The following is a 21,627-nucleotide window of genomic DNA, read 5'->3' as shown; positions in this document are numbered from 1 at the left end:
CCATAGTTTGTTCTTCATTAATTGCTGCCATTATGTTTTGTTTTGTATTGAGTGCTTATGCCTGACTGCTCAGATGTTCTGATATTTATGAAAAGTTTATTTGGGAATGATTATAGGAGCAGGCTGGCTTGGGCATAAAGAACAATGTTAACTGTATTCTTCAGGTGGGAAAAGAGATGGCTTAGAGGCATAGCAAGCAAAGTTTGAAAAATCATGGATGGCATAAAAGACAGAAAAAGAATAGGTTCATTGTGTTTTCCCTGATAAGAACTGACTTAGGTCCTAACAAAGAGTAGGAGGCTCATTATGCAATGGGCAGCAGTGGGTGATTCCTTGTCAAAGGGATGTTGTGAGTGTTGTAAGTTTACCTGAGTTCAAGGGGAGGATGCAGAAGTTTATATGAGATAAATCAATAAAAAACTATTGATATAGAAATTGCATTTGTGTCTGAATTAGGCATCTGGATTCCAAAGATCTGGAGGGTACAAGAGAGATGTTTTTTCATTCTCATTCTTAGGCAGCCAGTAATGGCTAGTAACAAAAAAAAAAAAAAAAAGGTGATACTGGATTAGTTATTCCTTCTGCATCCCCATGTTATGATAGGTTTTTATGATGGAGTAGAGAAAACCAGTATTGGATTTTCGCTTACTTTATGTGTTTGCTTATGTGCAGGGGTTGTGGTATCACACTGGGTAAATCTCTGCCTGATATGTTTGCAATGTTTGATTTGAGAAACTTCTGCTATCCAGGGCTGCCAGCTAAGGAACAAAGACATGAGCTGTCGTGCCTGTTTTGGGCAGACATTATAATATTTGTTGCTATAGTTTGGTACATTTACAGGGTTTTGGGTGTTCCTGGCCATTCTCAGAAGTCACAGGTCTCCAGTGCATCTGGAACAGAACAGAATTATTAACAGGTTTCATGAACAGAAGCATGAAGTGAAAAACAACCTTTTTAACATGATGGATACTCAACTGCATATTTCCATTATATTTTAGCCAATTTGAGAGCTTCACTATTGGAATGATGAAAGGGCTCCACAGAGACAGAACCTGGAGGGCACCAGCTCATGTTCATCTCTCTTCAGGCTTCCAAATACAGCAGATTTTTTAGGAACCACAATGATGCTTTTAGAAAGCATTGCTGGGATATGGAGAGAGTTTTAGAAGTTCTGCTCTTCACTGCTAAGCCTGATACATTGCTCTCTTTCCCCTCCCCGTGCCAGGGATGTATTTCCACAAGGCCTGCCTGATGAATATGCTTTTGTAACAACCTTCAAATTCCGGAAGGCTTCCAGGAAGGAAGACTGGTATATCTGGCAGATTATTGACAAGTATGGCATACCACAGGTAAGAGGCTCTTTTACAGCCAGCAGGAACAGCCTTTTTTTTTTTTTTTTTTTTTTTTTTTTTTTTTTTTTTTTTTTTATCATGAGCCAGTTTTCTTGCCTTAACCTCCCACTCCTTTTTCTTGTGAACTGGTAAAAATTCTAAAATTCTGTTACTTTTTCAGTAGATTTTGCTGCAAATATTTTACCTTTAATTCAAACCCCACATAAATATTTGTATATAGCTTGGTTGTTATTAGGATGCAGATGAATGTGTTAGTTGGAGAGGGGGACAAAAAAATACCATCCTTACTCTTGAAACTCCTGTTGAGTTTTCAGTTGTTTTGTTCAGATAGTTGTGCTTAGGGAAAATATTTTGCCTTTTTGGAAAAAGGTTGTCACATGGATGTACTACAGAGCAGTGAGTTATGTCAGGTTTTGCACAGCCTTCTAGGTGACTTGTAAATGCATTATGGGCTCCTGCTCTGGGTGTGGGTGTGACATCTGTTATAGTTCCAAAACTCTGAGTCCTGGCTGCTGCACAATTTGATCAAATAATTTTCTTTCAAGTACTCTCAGGTTCTCAGAAAAAAAAAAATATTGTAAGTATGCACTAAAGGGCTGTCTGTCCCTACACAACATGTTTCTAGCAACTTGGTAGAGTTTAGGGTTTTGAGGGTGCTTGAGGAGGGAGTGATTTGGGTTTTACATTTTTCTGCTCAGCACCAAATATAGTGGTGATGACATTACCCAGGACTCTAAAGTGGGCTGTCAGCATGGGTTCACATAGCTCTGTAATTCAGTATTGCTGCTTTGGGACTGGTATTTAAAAGGATTTTGGGAACTATCAGTGAAGAATAGGTGCAGTTTGAAGAATTAGATAACTGGATTTGAGACTGTGGTAAAAGGTGTATATGAAAGTTATTATCAGCTGAAGCTTCATTAAATGAAATGTGATTTACTGTGCCACATACATTCCTAGCTGCTGCAGAGTGAGAATTATCACTTGCAGGTATTTCTTGCAGGAAGTTAAAAACTTGAACTGCTTAGGTGTGGAGAGAGAAAAACACTCAATATTTCCAGCAATTTCAAAAGTGCCTTAAAAATTATGGTGCCAGAAGTGCCTTAGAGCCCCATGAGCCTCATTTCATGTAGAGTTGGTTGAGGTTTGGCTGCTCCCTTGCAGACCTGCACAGCTCACAGATGCAGACACTCCTGAGCCAACTTTGATCCAAACTGGCATTCCCAGCCAGCACAGTGCTCAGCTGCAGGGAGAGTTGGGTCAGAGGTGGACTCAGCCTACCCTGGGCTGCTCACATCACTCACAGCTCAGGGCCAAGGTGGCCCTGCAGCTCATGGACACACCATTCCTGGCTCTGCCTGCTCCAATCCCTACTGCTGGCTGGTAACTGCCTGGCTTTGGTAAAAGAAGACATCAATTTGTAATTTAACTCAAAGTTGCATGTCTTAAAAACCCTATTTTTGCCTGCTCTGTAGCTTGCAGTACAGAGGATGGGGTGTGGTTTTCTGTTCAAAGCACCTGAAATAAAAGTGTGGGCAGTGCCATAGCTCAGCAGACTGCTTTCACTGGTTTCATATGAGGTATTTTTCCATATCCCATGGGACACCTGAGGACATGTGATGGGAGTAAAGAGCCTGATGGGAGGCAGTGGAGGAGAACATGGGGTAGAGGGATCCAAACCAGGTTCAGCTTTGGGGAAATGCCTTTGGGGAGGTGCCCATGACCTGTACCACCACCCAGCCATGGCAGCAAGGCAGCCTGTGCTGAAACCATGCCAAGGGTTGTACTCACACGAGGAGCCTTTAGCTGCTGGTGTGAAATAGGAGTCTCATAAGAAAATAGCCAGATCTCATAAGCTCTTGGAGATCTATTTCACACCCAAGATAGCTCAGCTACCTTAGAAGGCATAAAATCAGCAAGATGGCTTTTGTGGCAGTGTTGGGAAAAAAAAGATTTTAATAAAAGGCAAAATAACAAACTCTTTATAGAGAAAAACCGATTTAAGTGCAAGAGGCCCTCCTGCCCCTAGTAAAACACCCCACAAAAGCAATTAGTTTCTTTGTTCTCTTATTTTTCTAGTAAATTGCCCAAATGGGACTTTTTGGCTCTTATCCAGTTAGCTATCCTTAAGTTTGAGGGGAAGTCTCCTAGGTCTTATGAGACTTTTCACTTAATCGAGGAGAGAAACTTCTAAGCTCATAGGGGGACAAAAGATTGTTTTGTCACTTCATCAACAGAGGGCACATTCCTATAGTTGTGGGTCTATCCCAAAGCTTGTGGAACCCCATCTTATTTACCAGCCCAAGTAAATGAGAGCAATTATTCACTGAGCCCAAGTAGGCTCCTTTTCCATATCCCCCACACAATTCCATCCTCTGCTCTGTGCTGTCTCACCACAGCCGGTGCCACCCTGGCTTGGGGCTGTGGGTGCTGATGGAAGGCAGTCAGGAGGAAGGAGGAGGCTTTGTTTCTCAGCAGACCCCCCCTGTTTGCTCGCAGGTGTCCATCAGGCTGGATGGGGAGAACAAGGCTTTGGAGTACAACGCCGTGGGGCTCACCAGGGACGCCGTCAGGGTGGTGTTCCGCAACGCGCGCGTCAGCGACCTGTTCGACCGCGGCTGGCACAAAATCGCCCTCAGCATCCAGGCCAAGGCTGTCTCCCTGTACATAGACTGCAAGCTGGTGCAGGTGCTGCCCATTGAGGACAGGGAGAACATTGACATTCAAGGGAAGACTGTGATTGGCAAACGCTTGTATGACAGTGTCCCCATTGATGTAAGTACTGTGCTTGCTGGTTAGAGCTGGGTGAAGGCTCAGCTTTGGGTTTGCAGCCTGTGAATGAGGGAGGTTGTGTTGTAATTGAGCCTTTTCCTGAGGCAGCATGCTGAAATGGGACCAGTGTTACATAGCTAAGACAGACTGGCACCTTATGATGCACAGGATTTGCTGTATTTTTATGTGATACTATATCTCCAAAATAGGGATTAAAAATGAGAAATTTATTTCGTATTTCTGTCTAGTCACAGAATGTGCTACAGTTAGAAGCAAAACCAAAATTGTACACAAATATCATCAAACTGGGTACTGACGAACACAGAAAAGTCTTCATCTGATCTTGGCATTATGAATGTTTCCACAGGTGATAAAAAGAGTTGGAGGGAAAAAGAAAACTTGTTAACTCAAAAGAGTTGTGATATATTCTCCATTCCTCAGATATTAAATGACCCCTAGTACAAACGAACCAAAGTCAAGACACACAGCTGATTGTCCAGCAGCAGTGTTACCCTGGTATAATTTATGTGTGATAGTTTGGTATTTCAGACTTGTATAATCTTTCTTGGCTGTGCAAAATGGATGGAACGTGCATATCAAATGTGTTCATAGCATTTCTCACGCAGGAATAAATGGTCGGAAGATGCAAGGCACAACAGGAGGAAAATAGGCTTTGTGTCTAGATGAAATTCTAGGAAGGATAGACGTGGCCAGGATATGTCTTCTCAGACAGAAGTTTGGCCAGAACATGGGGATTTGCACAAAAACCTGGACCAGAATTTGAATAGACATTTTCAAAGTCTTATTATCTCAGCTCCTGTAGCATGCTGAGGTATTGGTCTATTATTGATAGGGAGAGATAGAGATTGACTACAGGATCCACAGAACCGCTCTGAAGTTTGCACCATCTGTTTTTTGTTTGTGTTTGCCTGCTCTGTTTATGTCCAAGCAAAAGGACACAGGGTCTTTAATAATTCACTGTGTCTGAGATGCTGCCTCCCTTTGTCTCCCAGTTTGATCTTCAGAGGATGGTGATTTACTGTGACTCCAGGCACGCCGAGCTGGAGACCTGCTGCGACATTCCCTCTGGACCAGTAAGCTCCTTTTTGTCATTTATTCGTTTTCACATGAACACTTTCCACTGAAATCTATTACATAAACCAGGGAATATGTGGCAGTGTGGGATTATAATTTTTGTTTAATAAGGGTGATTGAAACCTAACTGTGTAATTGGCAGTGTAGCAGCTCAGAGGAGGGCCACTGCAGAGGGATGAGTATGAGGAATTTGAAGTTTCCAAGTTCCTCTTTCTTTGTCAAACTGTCAGGGGAAACAAAACCCCAAAGTGATGATAGAACAACAGAAATGCAGCATGAAATATTCAACATGTTTCCCACTGGCTTTATTTGGAAACAGCTAAAAACAGTGCCAGTTGCAGTTTATTTTCCTGTGCCCAACTCTCACTAGAAACCTCCACCCTCCTTTCACTCTTCTCCCCTCAATCTTGGTTAAAGAGGTTCATTGTTCATTTTGCCACATTTTCGTCTTTTGCTTCGATGAATGGCTTTTGTGGGATTTCATTCCTCATGAGGACACATTTGGCTGTGTGTTACACAGTGGTGCCTGTGGGATTTGTCTAAAGTGGGTGGAAGGGGAAGCTTTGCAGCATTTAAGGCTTTGTCCTGATCTTGGGTGTCTGGGTGCAGTGCCAGGTCACGGTCCTGACGGAAGCACCTCCCCTGGAAGTGAGGCCCACTGTTGGCAGTGAGCAAGTCGGACATCTCAAGATTTTCAACTGCTCCTGTCCTCCTGGACAAAAGGTGAGTGCTGAGATGAGAGTGTTTCATTTGGGATGTCTATAGAGGTAAAGGAAGTTTCCCTGGTGTTTTCTCTTTGACTAATTCAGTGATTCTGGTCATGCTGGTAGTCCTGGTTGCAACATTGAAAACAAAGTGATTATTCTTATCTAGTTCAGTTATTTGATCCTTCTTCAAATAAAATTAAACAGATTATGAAGGTAAATGTGGCCACATTGAAAAAAACCTCATGGCTTTTAAAAGGAATGTGCTTGCTGTCTCTGGGTCTGACTGGGACCTCTGAGAAACCAGCTTCATTGTCATTGCTCCTGAGGGCATGTCAGCTTTATTATGTTCTCTGCTTAAACCTGAAAACATTTTTGTTGTCCTCCTGTCCTCCTATGATCAGGCCCCTTGCTTGAATATAAAATGAGAAGATAAGTTTGATTAATCATGTTTTTTTATCTTAGGGGGAGAGGGGTCCACTTGGCTTTGAAGGTCCCAAGGGTCAAAAGGTCAGTAATACGTCCTAGTTCATTTGGTTAATAAAAACAGCAACAGCTAAACAATTTCAGAGTAAATAGAGGATTTGAAGACTTTGAGAAATGAGAGTTAATTTAGTATATAATTAAGTTCAGACAGTTTTGGATGAGCCTGGGACTGCAGAAGTTTTTTGTGAAATTTTATCTTTATTTTATACTCGCATTTAGGCTTCTCTTTTGCTGCTTTACGTCATTCTTAGAGTAAATGTGTTGCAAAATCCTTTCCTGTAGCTTCTAAACTGGCATTTTTGCACGTTACTGTTATTCACTAGGTCATGCACAGCTTCCATGGCAGGTCACCTGAAACAGAGGTGCTGCTGCCATGCTGTGCCTTTCTCACAGTGATACACGTGCATAGTTGAGGTAGCAGCCTTCCAGTCACACTTCAGAAAGTTTCTTGAGACTAAGGGTAAAGGATCAGTCTCAATCTTTTATCCTTAGCAAGACTGCCTGAGTCATGATGTTAAATATAGGCCACTTCCCCCAGTACTCTTCTTCCTAGATAAAAGGGTAGGAGAGTGGTTGTGATGTCTGCTTCAAGTTTCACAGTGCAGCCTTTGTATTCCCCTGCCTGTTCTGCAGGCCTCTCTGGTATACACATGTGTGCATTCAACACAAACACATTTTCCTTCTGTGCCTGGTTACAGAGAGAACCATGAGGCAATAGACTCAAAGGAAGGACTTGTACAGGAAGAAAACAGAGTCACAACATGGCTGGAGAGGTGAAAGTTGGTGGTGTTGGCGGCTCCCAGTTTTACTCTCTGTGAAAAGATTTTTAGGGGAAAAGTTATATTCAAAACTATTTCCATCTGAATTGCTTCTGCAAATGGAGTCACTGAATTTATACCTGTTTGGTGAATAACTGAGTTGCATCCCACCAAAAGTCACTCAGTTATTATGAAAGACTGTGGGAGGGGAAGGAAATAATCTCTGGGTTTTGGAAGGTCAAACATCTTCAGAGATGTGCTGTCTTTTGGCAAAGCTTGGTCTGGTGTCTGCAGAGAGGTTTTGGAGATAGGAATATGCCTTTTGGAGGCTGGGATGAAAGAACATGGGCTCATTACTGCTCAAATGCGCAGACAAAAGCTCCTTATGCCTCCATGTAAAGATATATAGGAGCTTTCTATTTTAATCCATGACAGCTTCAATAGTGATGGGCTATTTTAAGGAACCGCAAAGCCATGGCTATTGTGAGGAAGTTGCAGAAAAGACAATGGTGATAATGACAAAAGGGCCCTGCAGCAAGATCCCATTGTCTTCCCCTGCTTTGCTAAGGCCTGTGTGCTGCTGAGGGTGCCTCAGTGTCTCACATGGGTCAGTACTGGGTGCAGGACACACTGGTGGGATACAGAGGAGTGTGTCTACAAGAACAGCATCAGGGGTTTTCTGGAACAGACCCCAAAAGGACTGTTCCACTCCTGCAGATGCGAGTGACTTTTCCCTGGCTCTAGTGGTCTGAGACTTGTACACAGACAAGGAAGGACTGTGTCACAGTCTCAAGGACCTGGGGATGATGCCATTTAAATATAGGATCTGACAACAATTTACTGTAAATATGATGATTTGAGACAAATTATTTAGCTTCTCTATCTGCTAAATAAGGCAAGTTGTATGTTTATCTCCCATCTTCAAAGATGTTGAGATTCAATAACAAATACCACTCTTACATTGTTATTGGCAAGGACCAGCTTGTTACAGTCCTTGCTCCATGTTCAAAAATAAATTTTAGCTCTCCTCCTCTCTCTCTGCAACATTACTGAGCTACCTGGGCTAAAATCCTTCCCTTGGCAAGGAATTCAATGCTTATTTGCAGCTTGCCAACATTACCACCTGGTATTTATTAGAGAAAGATGAAGATAATGTGATTCTGATCTTCTCTAAGCTTTCAAAGGCTGGGAGAAACAGGAGAGCTTGCAGTTATCAAAAAAAATGGAAAATATTTCTGGGAGATAAACACCTCTGCCTCAATGACCCACACTGCCAAAGTGAGGGTAATGCATGGAGACACAGCTGATGTGTTTTGGAATGAGGTATGGTAAAGAACTGTGTTGGGAAATAGCTAGGCAGGAAATAGCTGTGGCAGAACTGGCTCATATGTCTGAGGCTGGGTCCTGTTGATAAATTTTAGATGCTAATGACAACCCAGTCTGATTTATTTTCCTTCCACAGTCCCTCTGCAGGCTGTGTTGTTTGCAGGCAGCCAGGATGGCTGCTTGGGGCACTGGGCTGATGATCAACAGGCTGCTTCTCTCTTCCAGCACTGCTATTGATCCAAGAGTAGACAAAGCCTTGCTCTGTGAGAGGTGCTTTTATCCACAAAGAAATTACAAGTCTTACCTACCATTGTGAAGTTTGTGAATTCCAGTTTATTTAGACAAGCTCTAGCAGGATGTATCTTTTCCTCCAAATTAGAAAGTGACTTGAAAGAGATGGTCACATAAAAATTTTTGTGAATTTTACCACAGCCTTCTTAATTGACAATGACATAGTTTTGTGTATGTGCTACTTGCTCTCTGAGTTTTCTTTCTTTCAGCAAAAAAACAAAGCAGAAAGGCTAAAGAAAGAAACTTTCATATTTCCTGTGCTTTCAAAAGCATTTTTTCACCTAGGGAAAAGAAAGGATGATCCTGGCAAAAGTTTTCAGTTCCTGTTGTTGCTAAGCAGATTTTTTTTGAGGGGGCACAGATCAGGATAAATTTGATAGAGACACAAAATTAAACCCTGCTGTGGTCCCTGTGGGGAGATATGGGGAGAGCAGGGGCCATCAGACTTATTGATGCTCTGGTTCTGGAGGGTCCTGCTCCAGGTCTGAGACTTTTCCAGCTTGATTTTAAGTCTGTACTGAAGTCACAGTGCACAAATAGGTGAGCACATTGCATTTTTAAGTGAGAGATGGGGTGCTCAGCACAGCACATTTCTGGTTTGTACATTTTGGGTGAGAATTGGGAAGGAGCTGGGCAGAGCCTTCTGCTCCCCAGCAGCTCCCAGTGCTGCAGGAATTGAAGGAACTGGTGGCAGCACAGCACATAGCCTTAAACTAGTCCAAGTAGTGGATATATCCCCCCACTGGTCTCCTTCCTCTAGTTTTGAGAGTGCAGAGCAGTGTGTGAAGATGATTTATGGGGATTTTTTCTGCACTTGCTGAGTTTGGCACCACTTTAAGTTCTGTATCCAATAAATATTTATGAAATTTTGGACCTTCTTTGATTCTTTGTCCCTTTTACTCCTGTCCTTTTTAGGAGAAAACTGAAGAAAAAGTTTTGCTTGGTTTTTGATTGACCATTTTTCTCTTTTCCTCCCTGTGTATGTCCTTCTCCAGTTATAACTTTTCCAACCATTATAAGTTGTATCTTTCAAATTGTTTCTTTTCTATGTTACTTTCCCTCTCTCCCATTGGAACAAGCAAGAATAATGACTGTGTATGTTGCACACGTGGGGGGAAGAGAAAGGCTAGCAGATTCTGAAAATTTAGTGAAAATTTAGACTGAAAACAAGGGGTTTGGATTACAAATAAAAAAAATCTCTAAAATCTGAACAATATTTTCAGGTTATTTTTTGCACATTTTTGGCATGTACTTTCAAGGTCTTCTGCAAAGCACCTTTGCAAATATTTCCTCTCTTAATAAAAAATAAGGGCATTTGAAGTACTTCACAGGAGAAAACTCTCTGCCTTGCCAGTGCACTCCAAAGGCTTCTACCAGTATTTTCATATGAAAGACAAAAGGGAAAATAAATCTGAAAACTTGGATGTTTACAAGACATGCAATTAGGTACACCCAGTCCTTAGGACAGGAGCTGAAATCTTGGCTGTAGAGACTGGTGGGACCAAAAATTTCCATTATTTCAGTCAAACCCTTGTTGCATCACTTTCCTTCTATGTCTAAAAAAGAAATGAATTGACTATGTGATATTAACAAATTTTCTGTTTCAAGGGAGAAAGAGGCATCCCAGGGCTTCCTGGACTCCGAGGAGAAAAAGGAGAGTCAGTAAGTAAGAAATACCCAATGATTTTGCTAAAGGAGATGAAAATGTGAGCAGTTGTTTTCTCCTTCATGGTGAGAACCTGTTCACAGCATTGTGTGCCCAATCCCAGGAGGAGCCTGATCTCCCTGGCACTCACTGGCCTCTCTTGGAGAGGGGCAGATGGAGGTTTCATCCCTGGGTACAGCTGATAACTGACTTAATATTGACCTTCCAATTAAATATGGAACTTGGATGCACTTGATTACCACAGCTGCACGTCTGCTGGGGGACAATATGAGTCAACTGAGCACAAAGAAGATGCAAATCTCTCTTGACTTTTTACATTCAGATGACCAAGACACAGCCTCCCCCAGCTGTAATTAATGCAAATGCCAGGCTGAGATTTTAGTCAAAAAAATCTTTAACCCTATGTAAAATTCATTCCAGTAAAAGTTGTTGGCAACTTCACATTTGGAAATGTAACATCATGCTCTTCCATGAATAAAAAATAAGATGTTTTTCTGGCTGCAGTAGGAGAATTTGGGATAAGTTTTTAGTTTAATTTGTCACTGAATTATTATGCCCAAAGAAAATTGCTTTCCCTATAGTAGTTTTGAAGTGACTTATATATCTATATATAAAGAGAGATAGATCTGGGATGCATAACAAGGAGAATATGAAATATGTATCTGTAGTGTTGTTTGATGCCCTTGTTCTCAAATTTACATTTTTAGCTCTTTTTTTTTTTTTCATTTCTAGGGCAAAGCCTATGGCATAGGAGAGAAAGGAGAAAAGGTAAGATCTAATCCTTCACTGGCCCAACAAATTAATTGCTTGCTGTTGCCTGATGTAGTTCAGAGGTTGCTTTTGGAGTGTATAGGATACAAAAGATGTTGGATCTTTGTAGGGAACCTTTATGTCTCCTTCTGCAGACAAGATTTAGAGTGTTCATTGCTTTCTCCCCTTCATGTTGTTTGAGTTTCTTTTTGCATTGAGCATGGAAAATCTGATCAAATTCAAATCATAATCTTTCCTTTGTATAAGCAGCAGTGAGTTCGTGGAGGATAATGCACAAAAGAAATTGGCTGGAAGGATGAAAAACAGAAAGAAAGCATAATTTTGAGTTTATTGAATTTTTCAGCAGGATTAAATTTGGCTTATGAGAAGTCTGTCATAGTCTTTCTTCCAATTGGATCTGTTCATTAATGAACTGAATGAAAAAAAGCTGGAATCTTTTTTTACTTCTAATATTAGGCAGGACAGAGTAATAAGACTTGGATGTTAAAACTGAGGATACGGAATAACAGCTGAAAATTTCTGTATTATCTATCTTGGAAAACTCTTTCATTGGTGATCAACAGTGGGAAACAATAGCAGGACTGGATTAATTTGCATTTTAAAAAGATGGTGATTTCAAGGCAATATTGGCTAAAATCTTTCCATTCTGCACACAAAAAAAAAAAAAAAGTCTCAATGCCTAGACTTCAGAAGAGAATGAGCTCTTTCTGTCTGTAGCTCTGTATCACACCTGGTTGAGGGTGTTTTCCTTATGATCAAAGGGAAATTTCAAGTTGCAAGGAACAATGGGAAAAGATTGACAGGATAGGAGATGAACATATTAAGGAAGAAGTCAAGGTTTGTGTTGAAAATGAGATTAGGAATCTGTTGAGATGTTTTTCAGGGAATCTGTGGCTACTCAATTGCTCAGAGAATTTCAAACTATTGGATTGTGATTGGAAAGGAAGAATGCTGCACTAGAGAGAACATGGCATTTATGCCCATTGCAGCTTCGCATTTGCTCTTTCTATGGTTATGATATATTGATTGTATATAGTGGTAATTCATCATGTGAAATTACAATCGAAATGCCAGTTGCTCATGGCAGGAAATTTTATTGAGCCAGGCTAGAAACATGGGGGCCATAAAAACCACATCTCTGCATTCATTTTCCTGCAGTCCTCCCACTGACAGACACAATTTAGCCTTTGAGACTCAGGATTCAACCTTTGGAAACCAGCTCATGTTTGTCAGGTGGTGAGAGCCAGCAGTGTGGTGGGAAACATAATGTTTATGGTATTAGTTGTGCTGTAGTTGAAGCAAGTTCTTGTTTTCTTCTGTTTTGAACTCTACAGAAAAATGTCAGAAAATATATTTATCTCTGTACTATTTTCATGCATAGACAAATAGGTTTGCAGGTCTGGAGGGGGAAAAATAGAGAGATGTCACAGTATGAGCAGAACTTCAGCTGGAGTAGCCAAACAGCATTGAGTGCCCAAAGAAATGTGTAGGCTTTGGAGGATGCTGAGTTTATGGTCAGCTTGTTGTGCTTATTTGGTACCTCTGCCAGCTGAGGCAGCTTGTTCTCATCTGTTCAGGGAGGGTTTATGGGACTCAGGGTGTTTGTGCCCCATGTAACCCAATGGCTCAGTGTCTGCTGTTCCTGGTGCAGGGCAAAGATTTATCAGCTGTATGCTGCTGGCTTGATTAAAGAGAGCCTCAGGATATAGAATCATAAAATCATGGACTATCTCAGGTTGGAAGGAATCCATATGGATTATCTAATTCAACTCCCTGCTCCTTCCAGGACTAAAACTAAACTATGTAACTAAGAGCACAATCCAGATGCTTCTTGAGCTCTGACAGGCTTGGTGCTGTGACCATGTCCCTGTACAGTCTGTTCCAGTGCCCAAGAAATAGCCAGAACCACAGGGAGCAGGGCTGCAAGTGCCTGCAATGCCAGTTACCATCAAAGTAGAATAACCTATGAAATTAAAACCTTCCCAGAGAGGAGAACACCTGGAAGGAGAGGATTCAGGTGTTTCCTTTGTTTGCCTGGTGCTCCACAATGGCTGCACGAGCAGGAATTTATGTTTCTTTCTCACTTTGGCTGTGACAGCTTTGTTTCCTTGATTTATATGGGTATGAGCCAGTGCTGGAAAGCTGGATCAGAGATGCTGGACTTTGCTAACAGCTGCAATCTGTGTGGTTGTTGCCATGCATGTGCTGAGGGATGCTTTAAAAGGATGAGGCTCACATCCTAAATATTGATGGAACAAAGTGGTCTCACCTTTGAAAAGACCGAGATGACAAGATTAAAATCACTCCCTTATTACAGACTTGCTCTCCAGCTGTGCCAGTGCCAAACACCTGTCAGACCATGCTGTTGCCAAGTACTATTTGCATGGCATTTATGTGAGGTCTGAGGCATTTGTCAGAGGGAAAATCCTGTGCTTTTCCAGAAGGACAGGAGAGGTACTGGCCTTGCTTCTCCAGGTCATCACCTTAGTTATATCACCAAGTAAAAGCCAAAAGGATGCTTGTATTAGTATATGTAACATGTTGAGCACATCATTAGTGGCAAACCCCGAGATAATAGCAGATAATGTGGCTGAAAACCTAATTCATGTTGACATGAGGACTTGTGTAACTTTTGTACCCAGGAAACTCATGGTTCAAGCAGCAGCTTGGCATGTTCTGCCAGGCCTAAATAGCTCAGAATGATAGAGGATGCTTTTTTTTTTGTACAGAAACATGCATATGCAGCCAAGTTATTGTACACAGATATAAAAAAATATACCATAATGCATCTACAGGTGCCCATGTAAACCACTCTCAAGTGGATTTCCTGGAGAGGTGGGAATCACCTATTGCTGCTCTGTGTTGGATCTTAAATATCCATTGTTTACTGTCATCTTTCAGCCCTTGGAGTTCTTAATCCCTTTCACCTTAGATGTAGTCTGTCATATTTCTGCTCATAAATCTGTGTCCCTTTACTGTGTGTTCATTCACTTTTGCAAATGCTTCTGTTGTTGGACATATGTGGACAAATATCCAATTCTGTAGCCTCATCACCATGAAAAGGAATGCTTTAGCTTTATTCTGGAGGTTATTCAAGTGGCTATCTGCTAAACCAGAAGGGCTGATTCTGGAAGGGTTATACCTCACATCTCAAATCCCTATTGATTCAAGAGGAGCAGGGGCAGGAGGAGCAGCTGGAGAGCATTTCTGAGGACCATTCAAGCAAAAGGGGGTTTCAGTAACTTGATCAAAGTCAGAGAATTCATGTCTGACAAGGGAGGTTCTGTAGAGCATGAGGTCTGCATTCCTGGGGCACAGCCATCCACATCATGAGCCAGCCCTCCCAATGCCTCCATGCAAAATTTAACTGGGAGGCTCTCAAAAACTTCTGCCTTTGTCTTGCAAAGGACTGAGCAATATGCAGTGGTGCTGAGACACCCTTCCAGCATCCCAAAGGCCAAGAGCACTGAAAAGGTTCTGCAGGCAGGAAGGTGCTTGGAAATGTGATGACTTTAGGGGGAGTAAGACACAAATCTGTCAAACTTTGAGTGGTATGGAGATGTTAGTGGGAAATTTTCACCCTTTCTTCTTTTATAAAACTGAAGGGAAGGCAAACCAAGCTACCTTTCTAGCAAGTTTAAAATTAACAAAATGAAGTTGCTTTTCATCCAGCAGGGATAGAAACACCTCTTTCCAGACTGTTCTGGATGTTAAAGTTTTGTGTTTGAAACAGTGCATATAAGTTAATTAGAGAGAGACATCTGTAAGCCTCTAGTGAGTACAAAGACATTTTCTTCTCCAGGATGTCAGTGGAGCTCTGCAAAATGTAATTGGTGACAGGACAGGTCTGAGAGGTCTCCCATGAGGAGAACTGAGGCAGATGGGCCAGGAGCTCACTGCACCTTTGTTTTGACTGCTGATAGCTATTCTTAGACTTTCGTATAACTCTTGAATATTCCTAACACCTTCGTTGCCCAGAAAGAGACAGAAATTTCTATAGTTTGCTCAGGGCTTAGACCAACACTATTCACAGCTGTTGAAGGAGAGCAGGAAGCATGAAAAAGGTATCATGACACAAGTGGATCAAATTATGACTACCATGATTTTTCCACAGGAAACTAATTAATCAGGAAAAAACTCTAAGCATGAGCACCCATCTTTTGCAGAGGTGGTGGATGAAGGTTTCATTATGTTTTGCACTGAGACTTCCCTCACTAATGAGTTTCCAAGAGTATCCAGGCTTTCCTTTTGTGCTTTATCTGTTTTCCTTCATGCTAATACTCACACAGGCAGCAATGAATATGAGAAACAGCTTTAGTAGATAAAGTCTATATTCTCCTAGCATTTTTTTTCATGCTAATAACTCTGATAAAAATGCAAAAGGACTATTATAGTATTTCTAAGGAGAATAAAATCTCTGAAGTGTCTTGGCTTATAAGAGATGCAGTGACTGCAAGGCCAAGCATAGAAAGGAAAAGCAGGCAGATAGTTCAGGCTCTGGGCTAGACTGTGGGACATCCAGACTTGGAACTTGGCTCTAATGACCTTGAGCAGAGCAGCTATTTTTTGTTCCCCCAAAATTAAGCTGAAGAGCCTTTTTCCCTCCAGCTCTGTATCTTTTGCCCACTAGATCCTTCTAACAGAGGCTTTTCTTCACCTTCCCTTCTCTTCCAAATTGGAGTTATTGCCATTTTTAGGGCTTCTGGAAAAGCTGTGGAATTCTGCTCTGTTAGATACAGTGTCTCCACACACAGCCCTGTGTTCTGTCTGCCCAGAGGCAGCTGAATATACCAAAGGCCTGACCGGAAAGCCCTGTTGCTTTTTTACCCCTGTGCTATGCTGTCAGCAGGACTTGCCAAATGAGCATGAGCTCTGTGCCTTTAGATCAGCATCCAGCAACCTGGGACACAAGAAAATGAGTGCAGCTCTGCCTGCAAAAAGTGGTGCAAGCTGATTCAATGGAGAAAGAGAGCTTTCATCTGTGTATTTTTAAGGGATGCATTTTGGGACCAGGAGGATGGTGTGTGTGATTTACTGGCAGGTAAAGCTCACACTGGCAGGTAAGGCTCAGGCTGGCAATGATAATTTAGATCCAAGGGCCAGAGGTGAAAGCTTGAAAACAGCTTCAGTACAAAGGAGGGGAAGCAACCAGCTTGAACATCTAATAGCAGGATGTGTTGTCTGAGCTCTTAAATGATGTGGGGCCTAAGCTCACATGAACCAAGAAATAGTCTTTATTCCTGCAACTTCCAAAAAAATATCACTTCAACAGAAATTTATGTCCTTTTCATTGCTGAAATGGTGAGCCCAGCAGGGAAGATGCTCCAGTGAGGTTAAAGACCTTGTTTGGGCTGCTGTGGTGTTCAGGCAGTGTCACCAAGTCCCCAAATTCACCAATGCCACCCAGTTTACCCAGGTTTGGAGAGCTGAAGGGTTTCCCCAGAGATGCTAAGGCAGAAGCAGGCTGCAGGAACCTTGGTACATCAGCATCCATGCTGGCTCCTTCAGTGAGCACTTCTTGACAGTAACAAAATGGAAGAACATTGCCAAGTTTAGAGATAACATTAAGTTGAAATTTGAAGACAAAACAAAACCCCAATGCCCTGTCACTAATGTTCCCTGGAGACAGTGGCTATGAAAACGTTGCCTCCTCAGGGTTGAGTTCTCATGTTCTTAGTGCTCAGGTCTTCTTATTTTATTGCAGAATAATAAAACTGACCTGGTAAGGCAAAGTGAAAGCACAATCTGCAGGGATTTTTTATATATATGTTTTGGGTTTTTTTTTTTAGTTTGTTGTGTTTTTTTGGTGCTGGAACTGTTCTTTGGCTCAGGAACTATTCTTAGCCACTGAGTGCTGGTTAAGAGCACTTAACCTCTCAGTCCAACACTTAAACATGTGTATAATATTACCTCATCTACTTCATAAGGCTGTCATGCAGTTCACTGGAGTTTTTAATATCTGTGATTTCTTCTCAGAATCCTCATATTAAAAGATGAGTTCTAGTAAAGTTACTATCTGCCTTCCTCAGTATGTTCTGAATCCTCCTGTGTATGTGGCCAATTTTGGTCTGCATGCTGAGTATTTTTGTGTCCCCTTAACTGTAGTTAAAGCACATTCTGCAGAGCTAAATAACCATGGTTTGCTGGAGTTCTTTTTCTTAACCATAATTAGAGGGTTTTAGATAAATTCTGTGGGTTTCTGTGACCCAGAATAACAGCTGCAGATTGCAATAAACAACTCAAAGTCAGCTCGCATACTTATTGTGATTGTGACAGCTTAATTCTCAGCAGTGTAAGAGTGCTAGTAACTTGGTTCCCTTTTTTTTTTCCCCCTTACATAAACTTAGAAAACATGTCTTTCTTTTCAGTATTGCCCCCTGGCTGGCAGGTGCATTGCTGGTATGCAATGACATCTACTGGCAGCCAGAAGTTTGCAAAGTCTCCAGCGCTTGTTTCTTTAGAGAATTTCTCTGCCAAGATCCACTAGCAGTGAGCAGAGGAAGCATGTGAGAGAGATTTACCAGCTCCATGTTTCTTCTGAAAATAAACTGGGAAGGGGGGGCAGGGAAAAACCAGATTGTCTTGATTCTGTAATTGATAAATCTTGTTGGAGTGGAGGATGCTCCTGAGAGTGATATTGTAGTGGATAGGTATGGATTATCTGCCTGTTAGGTGGGAAATAAAACAGCTTTCCCAGCAGTCTGGAGCACACCCTCTGAAGTGCAGCTCTAAGCTCAATGAATCACAGAGAGCTGAAGCCTCACACAAAGCAAGCTGCTATCACTGGTCCATCAAAGGTACCCTAAGCATTCCCTGCCCTTCTCCCTGCTGGTTAATCTCTCTAGTTAAGCAGATGGGTTTTCCCCTTTCCACTGATCTAAGCTCTTGCTGAGCTGTTTCTGGTTTTGTGATGGCTGAGAAGGTGCAGGTGCCTTGGTCATGGCTTCCCTGAAGGGGCAGGTAAGGGCAGCTGAGACAGGGCAGCACTTGATTTTATTCTGTTCTTGACTTGCCCCAGTGCAACTCTGGACACCTTTAATTTCCTCTTCTGGGTCTCCCACCCTTTTTCTTAAGCACTACCTTGAGATTTTGTGTCTCCCAAAGCCCACAAGGCCTCCTGTCTCTGACATTGGCAGGAAGACGGTGTTTTGGGTCTCAGGCTCTGCTGAGTACAAATGTACACATAGTACTAAGTGCCAGATGAGGAAAATGTGAGGATTTTTCATGACAAAAGTTTGTTTTCCTGTTGAAGCAGTGTATGGACCCTTAGTGGTTGTTATTTCAAGAATATCTGATACATTTGGTGTTGGGAGTAGGTTTGAGTCTCTGGAGACTGGGTTTTTTTCTGTCCTTGTCACTGGCTCCAAAGAAGATCTTGACCAGAGCTTTTCCCCTTCCCATACCTCAGTGTCCAAGTGAAATGGGAAGAAAGATCATGACCTTTGTCATAACCTCTGAGATGTAAAAAGACCCAGGGAGCAGCACCACTTCATAAAGAAATAGTATAAATAAAAAAAATAGTTTGGGTTGGAAGATACTTTAAAGATCATCGAGTTCCAACCCCTGTGTCTGGCTGGATCAAAGAGATTTATAGCTTTGGCAAAGGCTTGACTGAGCAGCCTCAGGAGTGTTTGGCAGTGAACAGCAGTGCATCACTGCAAGTTATAAGTAGGTGGTGATAAGACTTCAGGCAAAGGTTCTCTTCAGTTTGGGTGTGACATTTAAAGAGAGGTGTGGAGAGATGTTGCTCTAAAACAGCAGTGAGAAGAATGATCAGTGATTTGGCAAATTTAATCAGCAGGGAGAGATTTAAAGGTAGGGACTCTTCAAGGAGGAGAGGAATCATGGACTAGATGATGCAGTTAATCCTGAGGAAAAGCTTTGTACATATTTCGGGGAAGCACCAGAAGATAGACTGAGGGGTGAATGTGGAATATCAGTAGAAGAAGATGGATAAGAGCAGATCAACACCAGAGTTTGGAGTGCTCTGACACATTACTCCTCTGCCCTAACAAGCTCTTCTTGGAGCTACTGAAATTGTTAAGGGATATGTGATCTGAAGCATCAGAAACTTCCCAGAAGCAGAGGAAATGGATTTTATAGATTATTCTTGCAAGAGAAAGTATAAACCAGTATGTGTCAATTCATCCACAAGACTAGAACAATTTTCTGTGTACTTTTCATAGATGAAAGGACTTTAATTTATCAATGCCATGATACATGACTGGAATATTTTTCTGTTTCAATGAACACTTCCCTCTGGTACTTGGCAAGCTGTTTGTCTGGTCTTGAGTAATGTCAGGTGCTGGTAAGGAGCATCAGCTTGTGCTTCAAGGCAAAGAAGTTTCTGGAGCAGAGTTATGTTTTTCATATTTTAAAGTTTCTAGGAAATGTGTCTTTAATTGAAGACCCTCTTGTCCCAACCATGCAAATATGAAAAAATGAACTTTTGGGATCTATTAGTCCTACTTCTGCAAACCCAACTCACTGTAGCCCAGTGTATTTGTCAGGTTATTCCTCTGTGCAGTGGGATTATAGTACTGATTGTTTCCAATTATATTTTACCTCCTATTCATTATGTTCAATCATAAATAGCTCTGCAAACTCTTGACTGTTTCTTAATTTGAACGTTTCAGCAATTGTTGAACAGGAGTATTTCAAACAGAAGAGCTCCCTCTTGTACTCCCCTGTGCTCTCTGCTTTCTTTAGTTACATTCTCCACTTGGCTCAGCCTGGGTTGGAGATGAAGCAGAAGTTCAGGAGCTGCCAGGGGTGTCTGACCACCCTGGCCTCTCAGAGGCTGCAAATAATATGAAGCTGATGGACAGGATTCCAGGCACCAGTGACAACTTTGAAGTCTTTAGGAAGTTTCTGTGTTATTCTGAACTCTACACTGACCTTGACGACTGTAGAGCTGTGCCACATGAGTGAGCTGTGATGCATCTTTTCTGCTGCAGTACCAAGCTTATAGGTGACCATGTGTCAAATTAGTTACAACCCAGCTGTTGCTTTACCTCTTTTAATGAAAATTTGGAGCATCAGGTTTCTTGAGAGAAAGATATCTGTTGGAATCTCTGAAAAATGGGACATCTTTGCACTCTAGAAGAACTGTGATCATAAAATGGAGGGTCAGAAGGACCCTTCTGGTCTCATAGGGGGGCATTCATGACATTCATGATAAGATTCAAGGGGTTAGAGAGCTTTTGAAAATTAGTATCTCCAGGGAAAGTACCTTTTGGAGACAACTGAATTCTATGTAATGGATTAAATGAAATCTTTCATACATTTGAAACATAAAATCCACAAATAGTTATCATTTAAACAGTTGTGTGCACTAGGCTGGATTTCCTGATTGTCCTGCAGAACCTATGACTTCCTCTGACCCCTGTGCATCATGTCCACATTATCACTCTGTTTATTAAATCAGGATATCATATGAAGACCCAGATGAGAAGATCTCCTTCATTTCTTCCTTCTTCTTTACTTCAGCAAAGTCCAAGTTGAGATTAATGTCTTATTTTATGTGGAAGCAGAAGATCAGGCCAGCTTTGGTATCAAATTTGCCAAGATATTAACAGGGCTTTAGGGTTATTCAGCAAATACAATCCTGCATCTGGGGACTGGAGAATGGCAGTCATTTGTGCTGCCTGTCTGGTCAGCAGCTTTTGAAAATGGAGTTAGGTGACATATATCCACTGTAGCTTTGCCTCTGAGCTGATCTGCAGATCATCCCTGGCTTTTAATGAAGACCTGGTGTTTGCCCTGCCTCTCTAAAAAAAACCCTCAAAACCACCCCACCTCTAAATCTACAGTATATTTCAATAAAATATTTATTATGTCCTTGGTTGGTTCCCTTGAATAGAGAAACCCTGAAAAGAAAGATATAGCATTCTTCCAGACCTTGAGGTCTCTTGGAAATGCTCTAAGACATTTGAACCTGAAGACCCCACTCAGCATCTCTTCTATCCTCCCACTTCATGTGACTCATCAAACACTGCTAACAATCCAGTGTGTAACCATGGATCAGCAGCAGGACAGCTACCCATCATCTCCTCATTTATTCTTCATGAGCATCAAGCTGCCAAGGTAGATGCAGACCAAAGAGCCAGGAGAAATAATAAATTTATGCGTTAAGCACTGACCTGCATCACAGGAAATCTAGAGTGAGTTTCTGTCTTTGCCCCAGACTCTGGGACCTTTGCCTGTCCTCTCCTGTGTTGTACCTCTGACTGATCACCCTTGTGAGGTGACAGCAATACTGCAGTTGCTGTAACCCCCTTCTCATTCCACAGGGATGCTGTGAAATTAATTAACAAAGGAGAGAGGGGGGTGTTAATGGTGAAGTGCCGCCACTCCACAGTTAAATTTCATTTCTGTTTCCATTTCATCATGCCCAGTTTGTTCAGTTT

At 41.8% G+C, this 21,627-nt stretch overlaps 1 protein-coding gene across 1 annotated transcript in view; it reads left to right on the top strand.

The window, feature by feature from the left end:
- The window catches only part of COL22A1 (collagen type XXII alpha 1 chain), a 228,500-nt gene that overhangs the window by 89,269 nt on the left and 117,604 nt on the right, over nt 1-21,627 (top strand). The window contains exons 6-12 of the mRNA XM_026790395.2: nt 1,226-1,349; nt 3,849-4,124; nt 5,135-5,215; nt 5,826-5,939; nt 6,386-6,430; nt 10,390-10,443; nt 11,180-11,215. Of these exons, the coding sequence (XP_026646196.2) occupies nt 1,226-1,349; nt 3,849-4,124; nt 5,135-5,215; nt 5,826-5,939; nt 6,386-6,430; nt 10,390-10,443; nt 11,180-11,215 (730 nt within the window). The remainder of the gene's footprint in view (nt 1-1,225; nt 1,350-3,848; nt 4,125-5,134; nt 5,216-5,825; nt 5,940-6,385; nt 6,431-10,389; nt 10,444-11,179; nt 11,216-21,627) is intronic.

This window comes from Zonotrichia albicollis, chromosome 1 (assembly GCF_047830755.1).
Source record: "Zonotrichia albicollis isolate bZonAlb1 chromosome 1, bZonAlb1.hap1, whole genome shotgun sequence".
Taxonomy (NCBI): domain Eukaryota; kingdom Metazoa; phylum Chordata; class Aves; order Passeriformes; family Passerellidae; genus Zonotrichia; species Zonotrichia albicollis.
This window is presented reverse-complemented; position numbering and strand designations above follow the sequence as displayed.